General features: G+C 36.0%; 1 protein-coding gene across 9 annotated transcripts in view; it reads left to right on the forward strand.

Moving 5' to 3' along the window:
- Positions 1-18377, forward strand: part of STAU2 (staufen double-stranded RNA binding protein 2) — a 336676-nt gene that overhangs the window by 237901 nt on the left and 80398 nt on the right. The window contains exon 13 of one of the 9 annotated variants that reach the window (XM_059166213.1): positions 16614-16952. The exons of 7 other annotated variants lie outside the window; for them this stretch is intronic. In XM_059166213.1, coding sequence (XP_059022196.1) covers positions 16614-16628 — 15 coding nt within the window. In that variant the 3' untranslated portion in view covers positions 16629-16952. Of the gene's footprint in view, positions 1-16613; positions 16953-18377 lie in introns of those variants that run through there. One more of the 9 variants, XM_059166211.1, reaches the window with a different exon arrangement.

Consider the following 18377-nt stretch of genomic DNA (forward strand, 5'->3'; position numbering starts at 1 on the left):
TCTCATGCTTGCTTGCATCTGTATCTTTGTTTCTACGTCTTCCCTCTGTTTGGGCCATTCTGTCCTTTCTCATAAGAGGAACTTTAACTGTTGTGTCTATCAGATCCAACCAAGCAGTCACTCCAGTCAACAGGTCTTCCCCAAACCTACTTTCTACATTATTCCAGTATTTAACTTATCAAACTGTCTTCCCATTGTTTTTAGTATTGGTCTACTCATTAGACAGTGACCTCTGTGAGGTACAGGGCAGTGTCTCATTCACCTTAATATTCTCCATGCCTGTGCTCTGGCACATAAAAGACACTCAATTCATGTTAATAGATTGTAATTGAATTGAATTTTGAAGAAAATGAGAATAACTTGGATTTGGTAGAATTAGTGAGAGAAATACAATCTTTGACCGAGTATGCTTTCTCTTGTGATGGCCTTATAAGGACATTATTTGTGAAAGCGTTCTGGAAGTTGCATATGTTGACCTCTGAATATTTACATACTCTGGATATATATATAACTGTCATTAAGAATCCATCATATATTTTCATGAATTTTTGTTTGTATCCTCTAACTTGTCTAACCTATCACGTATACACTTAAAACCTTCTCGGGGTCTTCAAATTTAAGGGACTGCCTCCTGATTCTAGGATCCCATAATGTAATATACAAGTCAATATTCACTGAAAAATGTCCTTGGGGACTGCAGGCCTCAGAACCTAAAGAGGTTTGAACTTCATAGGTTTGAACCTAAGACAAATAAAGTTTTGTATTAATATAATAAGGGCATATAGGTGGCTTTGGATAATAACAGACCCCATGTCATCATCATCCTAGGGTATCTATAATAGGGTTGTGGCATTCTTTGTTTTACATAGATTCAATATGGGTTTTGAACTTCAGCTGTTACACTTGCCACCCATAGCAAGCCACAGCTGAGTGCAGTTTGTGTGTGTGGGGCGGTGGGTTTCAACAGAAAGGGTATGATCACTGCCATTGGCAGCTTCTGCAAGGTCCTGCAGCTGCTGGAATTCAAAACGTAACTTGATTTCCATTTACTTTTTATGAAATAGGTGCTAAGAGAGATATTAGAAAGGCATATGAACTTTAATGTTTGCTTTGAGAAATTGCTTTCATATTTACTGATGTTTTTTCATATTGAGTTATTTCAAAATATCTCCTCTACTTGAAACATATCTCATGATTATATGACTAAAATTTCTTCTTCTGACTTTTAACTTTGTTATATGAAATTCTCATTTTACACAAATATATATTATAGTTAAGGAATTTACTCATATCTTTATTTCTTTATATTTTATAGTTCAGTAATTAGCCCAGTAGTTCACATAGTGTTTTGTTTTTGTTTTTAGTTTTTCTTTAATTGAGATATAATTGACATATAACATTGTATTAGTTTTAAGTATACAACATTTTATGGGAAATGAGTGCCACAGTAAGTTTAGTTAACATGTATGACAATACATAGTTATGAATTCAGTTATATCTTCAAAGAAAACACTTCAGAAGGAAGTCACTAGGAGCAACTTCTCCCAATAGTTAGTTACTCACTGATGGACTAGAATAGGAGTCAGCAAACTATGGCCTGCAGGCCAAGTCGAGCCTACCATCTGAATTAAGAACGGGTTTCAGATTTTGAAATGATGGAAAAAAGATCAAAAGAAGAGTAATATATCATAACATGTGAGAATTATATGGAATTCAAATTTTAGTGCCTATAAATAAAGTTTGACTGGAACATAGTCATGCCCATTCATTCAGGAATTATCTGTGGCCACTTTCACTCCACAGCATCGGAGATGGTCATTATGAAAGAGACCTTATTGCCTGCAAAGCCTGAAAGACTTACCGTCTGCCCCTTTACAGAAAAAAAACTGTTGGTCTAATTCCTGGAGTAGAAGAAAGAAACATTAGGCATTCACCTTCTGAATTTGTATCAAATGGTTGTTTTATACATGGCCACTCAGAGTTCATTCTCTTTTAGAAAGCCAGTATCCTGGAAATGCTTCCCATATTATAGCACAGTTCGCCTTGATTGTGAATTTTGGATTTATTTACTCTACAATGGAGATCAATTTTATTCGCTAAAGGAATAATAAGGCTTTCTACATAAACATTCAACAGAGCACTGGAAGAAAGTTTGTCTGTAGCAAAGGTTACTTTTTTCTCCTTTTGAAATCCCATTTAGAAATCATAGCTGGACTTTTTTTTTTTTTTTAAAGTGGGGAATATTCTCTTGTTTCTGTAGTGATCTTTTACTTCTTTCATTTCAGATGTGTAAGCAGTTTCTAGAACCAACAGTGAGTTATAGGGGAAGGTAGTGGGAAGACTAAATATTATGTATTTTATAACTGACTCATGATTTCATTTATGCTTAGTATAGCATGACCACATTTCTAAGAGGTTGCATATATCCAGTGATATTGTGCACACAAGTGACTTATTAACTTGACCTATAAAATAATTTTGGACTATAGTCAAAACCCAGGAACTTAACTTACTGCTTTCTTTCTCCCACTTTTTCCTGAAGTGATGAATAACAGCTATTTTAATCAACGGAACGTGTGAAATTCCAAGTTTCAAAAACCTGACTTATCTCAACTACACTAAAAATGATTTTTAGGGTGGTTATTTGACCCATATCCCAACTTACCTGTAGCTCAGTGTTTCAAAAGAGATTACTACTTGAAGATAATTTCATGTTAATGATCTCAACAAATTTAAGTACAAAACCAAAATGTTTTCTAGATTTTTCTCCCTAATAACTTCTGTTCAGTTTGGGACCTACATACATACTCCATGTCAGTAGTTCCTTAATTTTTAATTCAGTTTTCTAATTTTACATTATTTAAGTAGGAATTTAATATTTCTACTGGTCTATAGATCAATATATTGAAGTCAATTTGAAGATCATTGGGGAAATATCCCACAAACCTTTCTGTTAACAGTTCATACTAATGAATCATAACCAGATACATTATTTAAACAATAAATACCATATGTATATAATTGAGTAAATGGATGTGAAAGTTATAGTGGAAAACTGTTGCATATATAGACTTTTTTAAAGTGACGATCAATGGAATATAGGTCCCTAGGCCACAGATTTGAGAGCGTTATTGCCCACTGGAGGTCACTTTTACTACCTAAAGAGTATTACCTTCCTTGTAAACTCAAATTATGGTGTTGTGTCTGATTTATTATACTATTTAAAGCTGAAAAACAGAAACCTTCTCTCTCTTAGTAACACACCTTCAATTAAGTCATGCCTCTCCCCATTTCCAAAATTCTTTTTTAGACAAACTAGTTATTTTTCAAAATATTCAGTTTTATTCTTTCATTGCTAATAATTATTTGGCCCGCTCTCTTTGTTTCTAAGTTGGCAGCTAATGCCTTTCCAGATCACATATTTTTAAATTAGCCTTTAGTTAATTTGCTTCTTTTTGCATCCACTGGTGAAAGAATTTGAAGATAGTTGTTTTTTTTTTTAAGATTTTATTTATTTATTTATTTGATAGACAGAGATCACAAGCAGGGAGAGCAGTAGACAGAAAGGGAGGGGGGAATCCAGCTCCCTGCTGAGCAGAGAGCCCGATATGGGGCTCTATCCCAGGACCCTGGGATCATGACCTGAGCCGAAGGCAGAGGCTATAACCCACTGGGCCACCCAGGTGCCCCTGAAGATAGTTTTAAGCCCCCAAATATTTAACATATCTGAAATTAGTAAGGGCCAATTAGTGATAAAAAAAATGTCTGTTATCCTTGCTAAGCAATCCAGTGGTGTGCTACCAGCAAACCTGGTACCTTTGGCAAGAAGTGGCACCATTCTACCAAGACCCAGGCTTAAATTTCTCACTCTGAAAGACTAATATGCCAGTAGGCTTCTGGCTTGGTTCACTAACCTCTTCTGCAGAGAGAGAGGTCATGCCTTCACATCGGTTCTTGCTATAGAAGAAAACACAAGAGATCAGCTCTTGGACAGATTTGCTTGGCTGTAGTTTCCATATTACAGATATTTCTGCTTTTAGGCCACTGTTTGCTGGTCTCCTTACCTAGCAGATCCTTACTATCTTTTTGGCTGAACCTTGAACTCTGACTCCTGGCGATTTAGCTCCTGTCTGGTCTCTTGGTTGGTCTTGGCCTACTAGTACTTTTGTTCTGTTTGGTCTTGTACTGCCTAACTGACCCTTGACATTGGCTTCTGACTGTTATGTGTCCTTCTCTGCATCTTGCATTACAGAGACTGATTGTTCTCATGTTGCTCTCCAAAACGAAAAGTGCTTATGATTGACAGAAATCCATTTTATCGATATTTTATTCTGCAGTCATTATTAAATCCAGAGAATATCAATGACTTATTGGTGGCACTGATATTCAGTTTGTGTCCTCTGATATAGTTGTGCATACATACATTAATGGTTTAAATACTTTCATACTACTTGACAAATAGGTACTGCCCCATATTCTACCCCCTACCATCATGGCCTCATGTCTAGGACCTGTAGGACTGCTTCATGATCTAGGAATATTAGAAAGGATCATTTCTTGGGACAACAGGAGTTTTCAGGACTATTTTGTTGTCTGATTTCATTGGTGTTCATGCCACACAACTGTTAGAAATGTTAAATATCACTTCTGCTTTTGGAGTTATATGTAAGAGTTAAGTTCTTTGGGGGGAAGGCATAGAGACATCCTAAAGTGATCATTTTTCTTAAGATTTTTAAAAATTTCCCTAGGAAAAGAAGAAGCATTTTATTAATTCAGCAATCATATACTAAGCATGTTCATCACTGTAGTAAACAGTAAGAAGTATTTCCAATTTTGTAAACTGCGAAGGCCCTCAAATTGAGTATAATCTAAATTTGGAGATGGGCTCTATGGGATCTCTCTGTACTTTCTGTTCAATTTTACTGTGACTCTAAAATGCTTTTAAAAATAAAATCCATGTAAAAGGAAAAAATATTGGAGAAAAAACACATATAGAAACAATTGAGGATTGATTGCAAGCTGACATGATTAATGTCAGAAGTGTTTACAAAATCTGTATTTGTGTATGGATATTGAAAAGCTGTGGAATACAGAAATGATTGAGAGTAGAAGAGTTCACCTCAATCAGCTTCTTCTAGGAGTTGATGAACCCAAAATTGAAAGACAAATTGCAAGGGCTGTCCACATAGGGGAACAACATGAAAAAATTAGAAACATGGAAATTGGCAAAGGAATATGTGGGGAAAGAAAAACTCAACTTGGCAGGAACTCCAGGAATAAATGATGTTGCATAAGATCAAAGCAGTTGAGTACTTTTTGACAGGTTAAGCAGCATGAATTTTATGTTTTTGCAGCAAAGAACCGTTCTTCAGTCAGTAACAACGGATATGATTATCTGGTGTCTGTAAGATCAATGTAGTGGCCAGACGCAGATTGACTATGGTGGGGACGAAAGCTTCTGTCATAGTAATTCAGGAATGAATGGGTACTGGTTATCTTGATGGGTGTGTCTCTAAAAATGGCAAGAAAAACAGCATCTCTCCCAGAGACACACTGCATGAAAAGAATCAGCAGAACTTGGGGACCAGCTGAGTATGACAGGAGGAAACAGAGGGATTAAAAATAGCTTTAAAGGCACACTACCAATATGGCAGAATGAGAGCTGGACAATTGTTTTCCAAAAGCAACAGTGAGACTAGACAAAAGTATCAAAAAGGGCAATTTTAGCACTCTGGAAATTGACCAAAAGCACTCAACAAATTGAAAAGCATTTATTCATGGAAAAACTAGTAGACTTCAGGTAAGAAAAGTAGGATTCTGTGGTGTTCCTGTCTGGAGCTGTTGCCATGCCCCACCTTCAGGCTCAGTCAACATAGTAGTTTCTAGAATGATGAGGAAAGCCATGAAAACTAGCAGTTTCATTGGAGGAATGGCCTCACTTGGTTTTAAGTGCAATGTGAAAAACCCTATGCCCACCCAATGCCCACAGGCATTGTGAATAACAGTAGACATTTTGGTGGCAAACAAATAGGAAATGCTAGCTAGTAGCTTAGTAAACCTGAGGTTACAGTCTTGGTTGGGGTCAACAACAAACCAACAGGCTAGCCAGAAATTTACCAAGGAGATTTGGGAAATGATACCGTGAAAGGAGCCCTGAGAAGCCAGCATGTTTTCCTGGCTGATCAACAGGCTTTTTACATCTGCATGAGAGACCGGAGAGGGCCCAAGATAGATATATACATCACCTTGTTGCTCATGGAATTCTGCACGTATGCAGAGGAGATGCAAAAGGGTCTGGCAGAAAGTAAAAGCCAAGGCAGACTTGAGAACTGCTTGAGCTTTGAATGAGCTCCCCAACCCAAACACAGATCCATTGGCAACATAAAAGCTTTATTGGCTTCTTGTGTTTGAGCACAATTACTAATCAGTAATTGACTAAGCTATGCAGACACAAGCATGACTCCCAGGAAGTCAGAGACAGACACAAAGAGCCACGTGCCATGGGGAAATCAATTCCACAGATTTAATCTAGGCAAATTCATAGCAGAAGAACAGCAACAACCCTGAGAGAGGAACATCAAAATCCAGAGTTATTACACTATGGTATCTTAAACTCCAGTTTCTAACAACAACAACAACAACAACAACAAATTACAAGATATGAACAGAAAGGAAAGGTTTACCAATACTGAGTGGGAAAAAAATGTGGGCCCAGATATTGGACTTAGCAGACAAAAACTTCAAAGCAGCTATAATAAATATCTTCCAAGTAATGTAAGGAGCCACATTTAAGAACTAAAGAAAAACATAATGAGAATAATTCAAGAAATAGAGATTCTCATTGAGGAGATAAAAATTATTTAGAAGATTAAGTAGAAATTCTAGAAATAATTACTGAAATGAAAAATTCATTAGAGTTTTCAACAACAGATTTGAGATGGCAGAAGAAAGAATCCACGAACTTTAAGATGGCCCAAAAGAAATTATCCAGTCTGAAAAACAGAGAAAAAAGAAAGAAAAAATTGAACAGAACCTCAGAAACTGTGGGACAACATCAAGCATTAAACATCATTATCTAGGTTGACTTAACATCTGAAAATCACATACTGTATACATCAGATTAATAAAGGAGAAAAAACACAATAATCTCAGACACAGAAAAAGCATTTAACAAAATCCAATGCCCATTCCTGATTAAAAACTGAACAATTTAGGAATAGAACTCTTAGGTGTTTTCTTAATTTGATAAAGGACATCTGAAAAATCTATAGCTAATGTCATCTTAATGGTAAAATATTGAATGCCTTGCCCCCTAGTTTGGAAACAAAGCAAGGATGCCTGCTCTTAATGCTTCTACTCAACATTATTCTAAAGATTGTAGCAAGGGCAAAAGAAAAAAGAAGGGGGAACAAAAGGCATGCAGCTTGGAATGGAAGAAACAAAACTGTCTTTATTTGTAGACGACATGATCCTGTATTTAGAAAATCCTAAGAAATCCACACATACACACATATACCCAAATATCTATTAGAACTTAAAAATAAGTTCACAAAGTTATAGAAGACAAATTAATATTAAAAAAATCAATTGTGTACTAGATACAAAGATACTAGAAACACATATTCCAAAAATAAACTTAAGACTATTTCCTCAAAATAGCATTGAAAACAATAAAATATTTAAGAATCAATTTAACCAAAGAGGTAGTAAGATCTTTACCTTGAAAACTACAGAACATTGCTGAGAGAAACTAAAGATTTAAATATATGAGAGACATTCAACATTCATAGAGTAGAAGACCCGTTATTGTTAATTTGCCACTTTCCCCCAGATTGACCTATATGGTCAATGCAATTTCTGTCAAAATCTCAGCAGGCTTTTTTTTTTTTTTTTTTTTTTGGTTTAGAAATTAACAAGCTGATCCTAAATTTAGTGGAAATGCAAAAAGCCTAGAATATCTAAAACAATTTTGAAGAGGAAGAACAAAATTGGAAGACTTATACTACTCAATTTCAAATTTTTTACTATAAGACAACATTATTCAAGTTAGTGACATAGGGATCAACATGTAGATCAATGGAACAGATTCAAATGGAATAGTCCATAAATGAACGTTTATATTTAAGTTCAGTCTATTTTCCACAAAAGTGCTGAGGAAATTAAGTGGGAACGGATTGTTTTGTCAAGAGATGGTACTGGGGAAATTAAATATCCATATGAAAAAACACAAATTTAGAGTCTCACTTCAACCATATATAAAAATTAAAATCATGAAAGACTTAACTGTAAAACCTAAAGATGTAAAACTTCTGGAAAAATCGTAGAAATTTTCATGACCTTGGATTAGGCAAAGTTTTAGTTTCAACACCAAAAGCATAATCCATAAAAGAAGAAATTGGCAAATTGGATTTTATCTAAACTTAAAACTTTCATGCTTCAAAAGACACCTTTCAGAAAAATGGAAGAAGGAGCGCCTGGGTGGCTCAGTCAGTTGAGCATCTATCTGCCTTTAGCCCAGGTCATGATCCAAGGGTTCGCCTATCGAGCCCTGCATTGGGCTTCCTGTTCAGTGGGGAACCTGCTTCTCCCTCTCTCTCTCTGTCCCTCCCCACTGCTTGTGCTCTCTCTCACTCTATCTCAAATCAGAGAAGCCACCAGCTAAAGGAAACTATTTACGAATCATGTATCTGTTAAATTACTTATGCCTACAAATATATGAAGAGTTCTTATGAACACAATAAAAAGAAGGCACTCAATTAAAATGGATAAATGGTATGAATAGACAGTTCATCAAAGAAAATGTGTGATTGGCTAATAAACACCCGAGAAGATGCTCAACATCATTAGCCTTAAGGAAATGCAAAGTAAAACCACAATGAGATACAACTTCACACCCACCACGATGGTTATACTAAAACAGGCAGACAGTAACAAATGTTGACAAGGATATGTGGCGAAACTGAAACCTTCATGGTATGCTGGTGCGGATGTAAAACTGTACGGCCACTTCGGGAAATAATCTGGCAATTTCTTAAGTTAAATAAATTTACCACATAATGCAGCAATTCTACTTTTAGATCTACCAAGAAAAATTAACATGTTTACACAAAAACTTGTATGTGAATATTCATAACAGCATTATTCTTAAGAGCCAAAAACTGGAAACAATCTGAATGCCCCCTAACTGGTGAACGGATAAAAACAGTGTGATAGATTCACAATGGAATACTATTTAGCAGTAAAAAGGAATGAACTGATATACTGTACAACCAAGAACCTCAAAAACATGCTATATGAAAGACACCAGTCACAAGAGGCCACATATTGTACTACCCCATTTATATGAAATTTTCAGAAAAGGCAAATAATCTATAGACTATCACAGAAAACAGATCAGTGGTTACCTTGGTCTGGGGATGGGAGCGAGGGATGACTGCAGATGAGCACAGGGAAATTTTTGCAGTGACAGAAATGTTCTGACTAGATTGTGATGATGTTTGTACAACTTTCTAAATTTGCTAAAATCACTCACAGTAGGCTTACTGTATGGTATATAAATTATACCTCAGTAAAGGTGTTTAAAAAAAGACACACTTGAAAGCTTCAACGCCTCAGAGACCAAGAGGATTATAAGGCCATTTGTGATCATGGCAGTTTTGGTAAGGAGTCTTTCATGTGCGTCCAGCATCTCAAGAAACTTTCCAGCAGACTCTGTGAGGACCAGGTTTTGTCGTGTTTTGTTTTCTCCTATTTTGACAGAGCTAGAGCGGAAAACCAGGCATCACCATGCATTTCCAGGCCCAAGAATTGCACTTCTCTGCTGGTCCTCAGCCCTCTTCATCCCTGCATGGACCTCAAGCCTGAGGACTTGAGCTATGATACTTTCTCCAACCTCGGTTGCCTCTTATTTCCAATTTTTTTAGCTTCAGCTTTGTGACCTGCCTCAAATTTCCTATGTTCCTGACCTCAATTCCTGTTCATTATTATTGCCCTGCCCTAACTCTTGGACGTCATGCTTTCTCCTGCCCAGCCCAGTAAACTGATCCTGACTTCTGATTGTTTCCTTTGCTTAACTTGTTTCATTAATTTTTACATACTTAAAAAAAATCTCTGCTGTTTTTAACCCTAGCGTGCACTCCAGCTCTGATTAGCCCAGCCACAGTGGCTCAAAAGGAAACCCATTCTTTATTTCTTTTCGAGGATCATGACTTAGGCTTTTGACATATTAAATGTCAGTTCCAGAGGTGATGATACTTGTAGATCACTAAAGATTTGAGGTCAGAGTCACAATGAGAAATGAGGGATGAAAGTATAGATTTGGACCCCATATAAGCATAAAATACAGGAATGAACCAAAACATACACCTTAGGAAATACTACAAGGTAAGGGGATGCAGAACCACTGGAAACCAAGAAAAGTTTTGTTTTTTTTTTCCTGGTGTTATAAATTATAAATAGATACAAAAAGGATTTATCTTCCCTTCAGTTATCTAGGTTAGTCATTGTAGTGAAAACTAACTGCTTAAAAAGAAAACCCATAGATATGGAATAGGCCAGTTTGGAAAAATTACTTGAGGTTATTAAAAAAAAAATCTGATTCTCCTGCTATGAAAGAAATGTTTAATTATTTTTTAATAGGCTGACCTCTGCTCTTAGGTCTTAGACAAAACACCAACCTCACTGTGAAACTGCCTCCCCCACTAGGTGGCAAAAGTAAGCTGCTGGAGAGAGAGGAAACAGCAGGACTTTCCACCGTCCTTTGTCACTTCTTCCTAAGTGACCTTAAGATTGTCATTTTGAAAAACTCAAACACTCTGTAATTTGAAATGTATAGTTTGTGTAATACCTAAACTTTCCCATGAAATAGAGGAAGATAGAGGTGAAGATAGACCTTGTGTTGATTTTTGGTAGCAAACACTCATGTTCGGGGGCACAATATAAAATACGAAAATATTTGTATACAATATTTCTTCTCTTCTAAAGAGAAGATTACTGTGGTCACTCACAATTTTGTCTCAGAATTTCTTGGGAAATACTGTTGAGGAACCGTGAACTAAATTTTATCAACTCTGTTTTAAGTAAGCTGCTGTATCTGGTAGGAGCTGATAGAAAGTTATCAGAAGTCCTCTTTAAACTCATACCAATCACTGCCCATGCTTTCCCCTCTGGACTAGCATGAATATAAAAGGCTTCTGGAGTCTCATTAATTTCTTGCGCATTGGAATACACTTCAAAATAGCCTGAGACAAAATAGCCTGTTCAAAGTATGCTATTTAAAGATTTTCTTTATTCAGGTCACTAAATATTAATTCACTTTTATTTTTTAGTATTAACATTAGTACTGTTTTTCCTTCTCTTAGGAGTATTTTTTCCTTCTTTTTGTATGGTTTTTATTTTGTCCTTTAGCCTCCAGATATCTTTGGAGAAGTAGCAGACTCCTGCTTTAATTCTAAAAGAAACAGACTTCCTCCCTAAGGTCTGTAAGCCCAGGCCAGAGCCCTCAGATAGTCATGGAGTTTCCCTGCAGCTCTTGTCCTTTAGGAGCAGAAACAGTATAAAGTTGGGGGGGACAGTGCTCAAAATCCCTGCCAAGGGGCACACTTTTAGTTTCTTCCTCTCAAGTACACACTCAGATATTCACAGTGCATCCCTTGTCCAAGTGTTCTTTTTTAATAGTCTACTGGAAGAGTGGCCAGTCATTTATTCATCTGTTCAACCAATATTTATTCAGTATTTCCATGTGCCAAAAAAAGAAAGAAAGAAAGAAAGAAAAGAAAGGAAGAAAGGAAGAAAAGAAGTACTGTTGCTTTTGAAACCAGAAGCAAGATGCTTGGGTGTTTTGTTGTTGTTCTAGATGAGTAACTTTCAAATTGTGATTCACCCTTTAGGTCAGTTCCCTGAAAGGAAACCCTATTTTATTAATTCTTCCATTACAGTCTTCTCAATTTATGTCGATGATAGAACTCTTGAGCAGAGAATCATGTATCATCTCAGGAAATGAGCCTCGCTATGACTTTAAGCCTCATTGATTTGGAGGTTTTAAAATTTGACCACTTAAATAGGGTAGTAAAGAATATATTAAGCACAACTTCATTATAAAGCACTTCAGCGTACCAGACATTCATTTTTGTTTTATGCCAAATGATGTCTCCCATGGACACTTTTTCCTATGCAGTGTATCTTTTTCACAGTTATAAGGAAACCAATCATTCAAGGCCTATTGCGCAGTCCCTGGCTTCTACAGTCTCATCTTATGAACGACGCTGATCTCTAGTCTCACCTCCAATTGAATTTATAATTGAGAGATTAATCTTTTCTATTGTTTGCTTTTGAGATGAAATTCCAGGCAGTAACAGTTTTTGCCACTGGTTTCCACGGTGACTGCTCAAATAAGAATAAATCCAGAATAAAAGATTATGATTCCATAAAACTTAATTCATCTAATAAACCTTTATTGAACGCCTGCTGCATACAAGGCAGTGTGACAATATATGAGCAAATGGATGTGAAGATGTGTGTAGAAAATGAATGCTCCCCTTAGAAAGTGATCTCGTGCTTATAAGAAAATCTATAATGCAAATGAAAGATCACTGGCCTATGAGAAGCAGAAGCGAAATGTTTAAGGACTTTTGAGGGCAAGGCAGGGAGGTTTTTGGTTAAGAAAATTTTATGCAGGAGGTGGCCTTCTCTGTACAAGGTAAAGGGTGAGCCAGATTTCCCTCTGGGCAATAGAGAAAAAAGCATTTAGTAAAAGGCATTTGGTCTGACACGCAGGCCAGCAAGAGCTCAGGCACCGAAGAGCGGCGGGGAGAGCCTTATTCAGTGGACAGAACTCTCTGCTGAAGTCCAGCACTGGTCCTTAGATAGCAGTGGGAATGAGGACTAGAAGGAGAGAGAGAGATCAGGCTGTGAGGTGTCTTGGAAGGCAAGACAAAGAATCTGGATTCCATCCAATCGTGAGAAGCCATGAAAATTTGTACGTACACAAAATAGCTATGACTAATGTACCAGTATAAGGTATATACAGCAATTACATTCAGCAAGAAATAATTCAGCAAGTTAATTTGAGAAGTATCTTTTTTTTTAGTTCTAAAATTCTGTGGCATTAATGATTTAATACTGCTCTACTGATAGTAGAACTCATTATCACAGGGCTCAGATCAGTTTGTTTATTTCTTTTAATTTTTATATCCTAAAAATATCAGGCAGTGAGGGTATTCTGCCATTGAATGATTAGCCGTAAAAAAATTTCCAACTTTGACAAAATGTTTTTCACAAATTAGGTAATCAGGTCTTTTGAATACCTTTGAATCCCCTAAGAATCCTCTCTCGTGTGCCACTTCTGGACGCTGCCCCCATCCCACCTCACAGTGGCTATAGGAATGGAAACCCCTTCTTTCTTGTTCCTTTGTGGAATAATTGGTACTGTCCCAGGATTAGCGGCTCCAGGAGAAGGAAAAACAGATAACTGAGAACGTCTTATTTACATTGATATTTTGCTTAACATTTGTGAGCCAAAAGACAAATTGCAAATGGCCTTGGTCAGAGAACAATAATCTTCTTTAACATGCTTTTGGAAATACTTGTTGGGATATAGATATATGTATTTTTTCCCATTTAGGCTGGAATTGTGGATTCCATGATAGGTCAAGGAAAACAAAGGCAGAAAGGAGTCTAAGGTTCTCCCTCTGGAAAAATATGTTAGACATTATAATAGAATTTGTTCAGGAAACTGACCTAAGCCTTTACCTTTAGAAGTTTAGACTCAGGGAAATGTTTTACTTATACTTGCTGGGGAAGATTTATAGAGAAGTAAAATGTACTAGTTTACTTCTTTCATAGATAAGGCATCTGGAGTGTGTGTATATGGAGTGTACAACATAATAGCAACATATGCAATCGATATTTAAAAGTTTTAAGACATTGAATATAAATACATTGAATATAAATACACAATACTAAAAATAGGTCATACTTTGCCATTAATATCTATTTTCTGTGTGTAGGCTGTATTTCCATTTAAAAGCATAATGTTATTCAAGATAAATTTCTAAGACCTAAAGTACTTAGTTCTGTTTTTATTAAATAACATTTTAATGAGAGTTCAACAGTTTTATTTAGTAAATATCCAACTGGGAAGGTTTCCACAGTTTTTTTTAGTAGGAAAGTTTGCACAAAAGGAGTGTTTTCTTATTACCAAATTAGTTACTTTGAAGTATCTGGCAGATTACATCAATCTCTTATTTGAATTGGTACTACAAGAAGACCTCTATTGTGCATCATTAGTGATGCATTAAATTGGTTATTTATGTTTTAAAATCTAAGCATAGTAGAATCTTTTGTGTTTGCCTTCGAAGATTGCTGTTATAATAAAACATTTTGAAATGAGTAAAGTTGTCCTTTTGGTTTAGTTAATGCATCACTGGAGACCCTAAAGATTTTAGCTTCCAACTACCCATCTCCTAGTTTAGTAAAAAGTGAGGAAATTATGAAGATTTCTTTATATTTTAAGGAAAAAAATGTTACAGACTACTTGTGTAATCACTTTATATTCGCAGCTAAGAAAATAATAAAAGAAGTGTTGATCACATCACTAGTCTCAAGCTAAAGTCTTCTAAACATTTGAACATAGTAAGATTAAAATATACTGTGCTATTTTATCATGTTCTTATAATAGTGGTCTCTTCTTGTGACCGCTAAGATTGTGTAGTTATTTTTATAATTGGAATTATAACTAAAGTATGTATTAGAAATCTTGTTTTCAAGCTCTATTAAAAAAAGTTACACAAATGATAAAAGGCAGAGGACCAATAATATTTTTTACTGATAACTGGCAGAGATTAGAATCTTTGGCTAAAAGTTTCCCACAATATACTCCATAACCCAGTACTAGCAATGGTTAAAACTTTTTGTTTGTTTAGTGACTAAAAATATAGTAATCCATATTAGCTGGACAGGTAGACTGGCAGAGAATGGGTCTCATGCTTTTTTTAATCCCTTATAGAACCAGACACATATATATTATTTAGTAATGACTCTTAGCCATAACGTCACCTCTAAATTCCCTGAGAAAATAAAGGATAAATGAAATAAGACATGGAGCCCCAGCTTCAGGGCAATCCATAAAACCACTTGTCCCTTACCTAAACACTGCTTGCCTTTCACTGAGAAGTCTTACACTTCTGATTAGAGTTACCCCTACCTCTGTGGTCTAGAGTCCATCTTCTGGGATATTCTACTTCTTCTGGGACTTGGTTTCCCAACAGTTGCCATCTTCCTTTATCTTCTTCTCCAGTGTCTTCTCTCCCCCAACTTAGAAATATCCCTCTCATTCTAAAGTCTTTCCCCTCTATTATATCTTCTTTTTTGAGCTATTATTTTCTTCCTTTTCTCAATTGCCAAGCTTTTTCCAGTTGCTTCTTATTTATTGGTAGATAATGCAAAGGAATTTAGTATGAATTTTATCCCAGTCACCACTATAGTTGCACTGGCCATGGTCACCAGTGTCCTACTAATTGTCAAATACCAGGACCTAAACTCATCCTTCATCCTAGTTGGCCTTTCTGCAATATTGCTTCCCTCCTTTGTGAAACCCTCTTTTGGCTTGATTTGATCTTTTCCTTTTGACTTCTTGTCTTCTGCAGGGCCCTTACATACTCTTGTACCTAAGTTTTATCCTTGCTACCTTGCTTTCTTTTGTGTCCTATCCACATCCATGAATTGCATTATTGTTCACATTTGATGCCTTCCCAATTTCCATTTCCTATGACTCCCTGTGTCAGTGAAGTTTCTCTAGAGAAACAAAACCAATAGAATAAACAATAGGATATATTTGTATAGAGAGAGAATTTTTAAATAATTTTAAATAATTGGCTCACAGTTGTGAGGGCTGAGATGTCCAAAATCTGTAGTGCTAGTCAGCAAGCTGGAAACATAATCAGAGTTTTGGTAATCTTTAGTCTGAAATCCGTAGGGCAACTGGTAGTATGGAAATTCAAGCAGGATTTCTATGTTATGGTCTTGAGGCAGAATTCCTTCTCTGGAAAACACAATTTTGTTCCTGAGGTCTTCAGCTGATTGGGTAAGATCCACCAATATTATCAAGGATATTTTCCTTAACTTAAAGTCAGTTGATGTATAAATATTAATTAAATTTACAGAATACCTTTATAACAACATCTGAGCTGGTATTTGACCAAGAAGCTTGGCACCACAGTCTAACCAAGCTGACACATAAAATTAACCATCACACACCCTCACCAGCTCTAGGCTTATGTTTCCTGGGATAGTTGGAAGACATATAGGTTGAGATTTGACACCTGGTTTTTGTACTCAACAGCCTGGGTTACCTTGGGCAAATTTCTTAACCTCCCCAAATAGCAATTCCTTTGTTTTCATAATTATTGGTCTGTTTGTTTTCATGAAACATTTATTCTTTTTATATCAGTCCCATACCTTTCATATTGCTGGTTACATAAATAACTCGGTGAATGAATGCAGTGCATAATGAATGAAAGCAGAAAAAAGATTTGAATTTTTTTTAAAGATTTTATTTTATTTATTTATTTTCCTTTTAAGATTTTATTTTTAACTAATCTCTATACCCAATGTAGGGCTTGAAGCCATAACCCCAAGATTAAGAGCCACACACTCCACTGACAGAGCCAACCAAGGATCCCAAGATTTGAGTCTCAGTGTCACCCAAATGGAGAACTAAGATTCAGACTTTAAAATCAAATTTAAATTTCTTATTAACAGATTCCTCTAGTTAAACAAACAAAAAAACAAACAAACAAAAAACGTGTACGCCTGGGTGGCTCAATCGGTTGAACGTCTGCTTTCCGCCCAGAGTCATGATCCTGGAGTCCTGGGATCGAGTCCTGCATCGGGCTCCTTGTTGAGCAGGGAGTCTGCTTCTCCCTCTGCCTGCAGCTTCACCTGAGTGTGCCTTCTCTCTCTCTCTCCCTGACAAATAAATAAATAAAATCTTCATAAAAGAAAAGAAAACATGTACCTATGTAGTATATGTGTTGTGTGTGTGTATTTGTTTATTTATTTATAGAATGAATGCAGACCATAGTGTTTACACACATATATATTGTACAGTGTATATCTTCTATGGCCATTCATGCAACAAATATTGAACAACTCCACAGTGCCAGGCGGTACAGTAGGAATGGGCCACATAACATTAAGAGTTTCCCTGAATTTACCTTTAATACTCTTTTCACTGGTTTCTGTGATAAATATTTACCTTTTTCTTCAGAAACGAGACAGTATTGTGTACTGTGCTGGCTCTGCTGAATGCTCCTTAAATAATACAAATCATGTAGAAAGTTGACCTCAAATAACATGATTTTATCTTATAGACAAATTTACAAACACAACATATTTTATGCTAGTTATTAAGGGATCAAATATGTTGTTCTGTTGCCCTCTATACGTATGAATTAATATCAGCTTTCACTATATATCATGTTGAAATACATTTCAGAGGTTTTCAGAAACACCTCTTGCATTTTGACAAAGCATTTGAGGTGTTTTATTAAGTCCTTTTTAAAATAAGTTTTCTATTATACAGTGACTTACAATGATACAAAAACACTTGGGTGTGCTGTTACTCTTATAAATTTAAGAGGAAAAGGAAGGTTCTAAAGATTATAGTAATGTCAGAGTACCTTCATATAATTTTTTATTATTACTATTTTTATTATGTTAGTCACCATACAGCACATCACTAGTTTTTGATGTAGTGTTCCATGATTCATTGTTTGCGTATAACACCCAGTGCTCCATGCAACACATGCCCTCCTCAATACTCATCACCAGGCCAGAGAAACCCTCAGTTTGTTTCTCAGAGTCCACAGTCTCTCATGGTTTGTCTCCCCCTCTGATTTCTCTCCCTTCATTTTTCCCTTTTCCTAAACATTAGAAGAATAATGCTATTCCTTACGTTCCACAAATAAGTGAAACCATGTGATAATTGACTTTTTCTGTTTGACTTAGTTCACTTAGCATAGTCTCCTCCATTTGCATCCATGTTAATGCAAATGTTGGGTATTCATCCTTTCTAATGGAGACATGATACTCCGTTGTATACATGGACCGTATCTTCTTTATCCATTCGTCTGTTGAAGAGCATCTCAGCTCTTTCCACATTTTGGCTATTGTGGACATTGCTGCTATCAACATGGGGGTGCATGTGACCCTTTTTTTCACTACATCTATATCTTTGGGGTAAATACCCAGTAATGCAATTGCCAGGTCATAGGGTAGCTCTACCTGCATATAATTTTTGTAAAGTCTAGTATAACAAACTCAAAAGCTATTTGAGATGATGTACAATTGTACCTGGAGATAAGTAACTTGTAAGGGTC

Source organism: Mustela lutreola, chromosome 3 (genome assembly GCF_030435805.1).
Source record: "Mustela lutreola isolate mMusLut2 chromosome 3, mMusLut2.pri, whole genome shotgun sequence".
NCBI lineage: Eukaryota > Metazoa > Chordata > Mammalia > Carnivora > Mustelidae > Mustela > Mustela lutreola.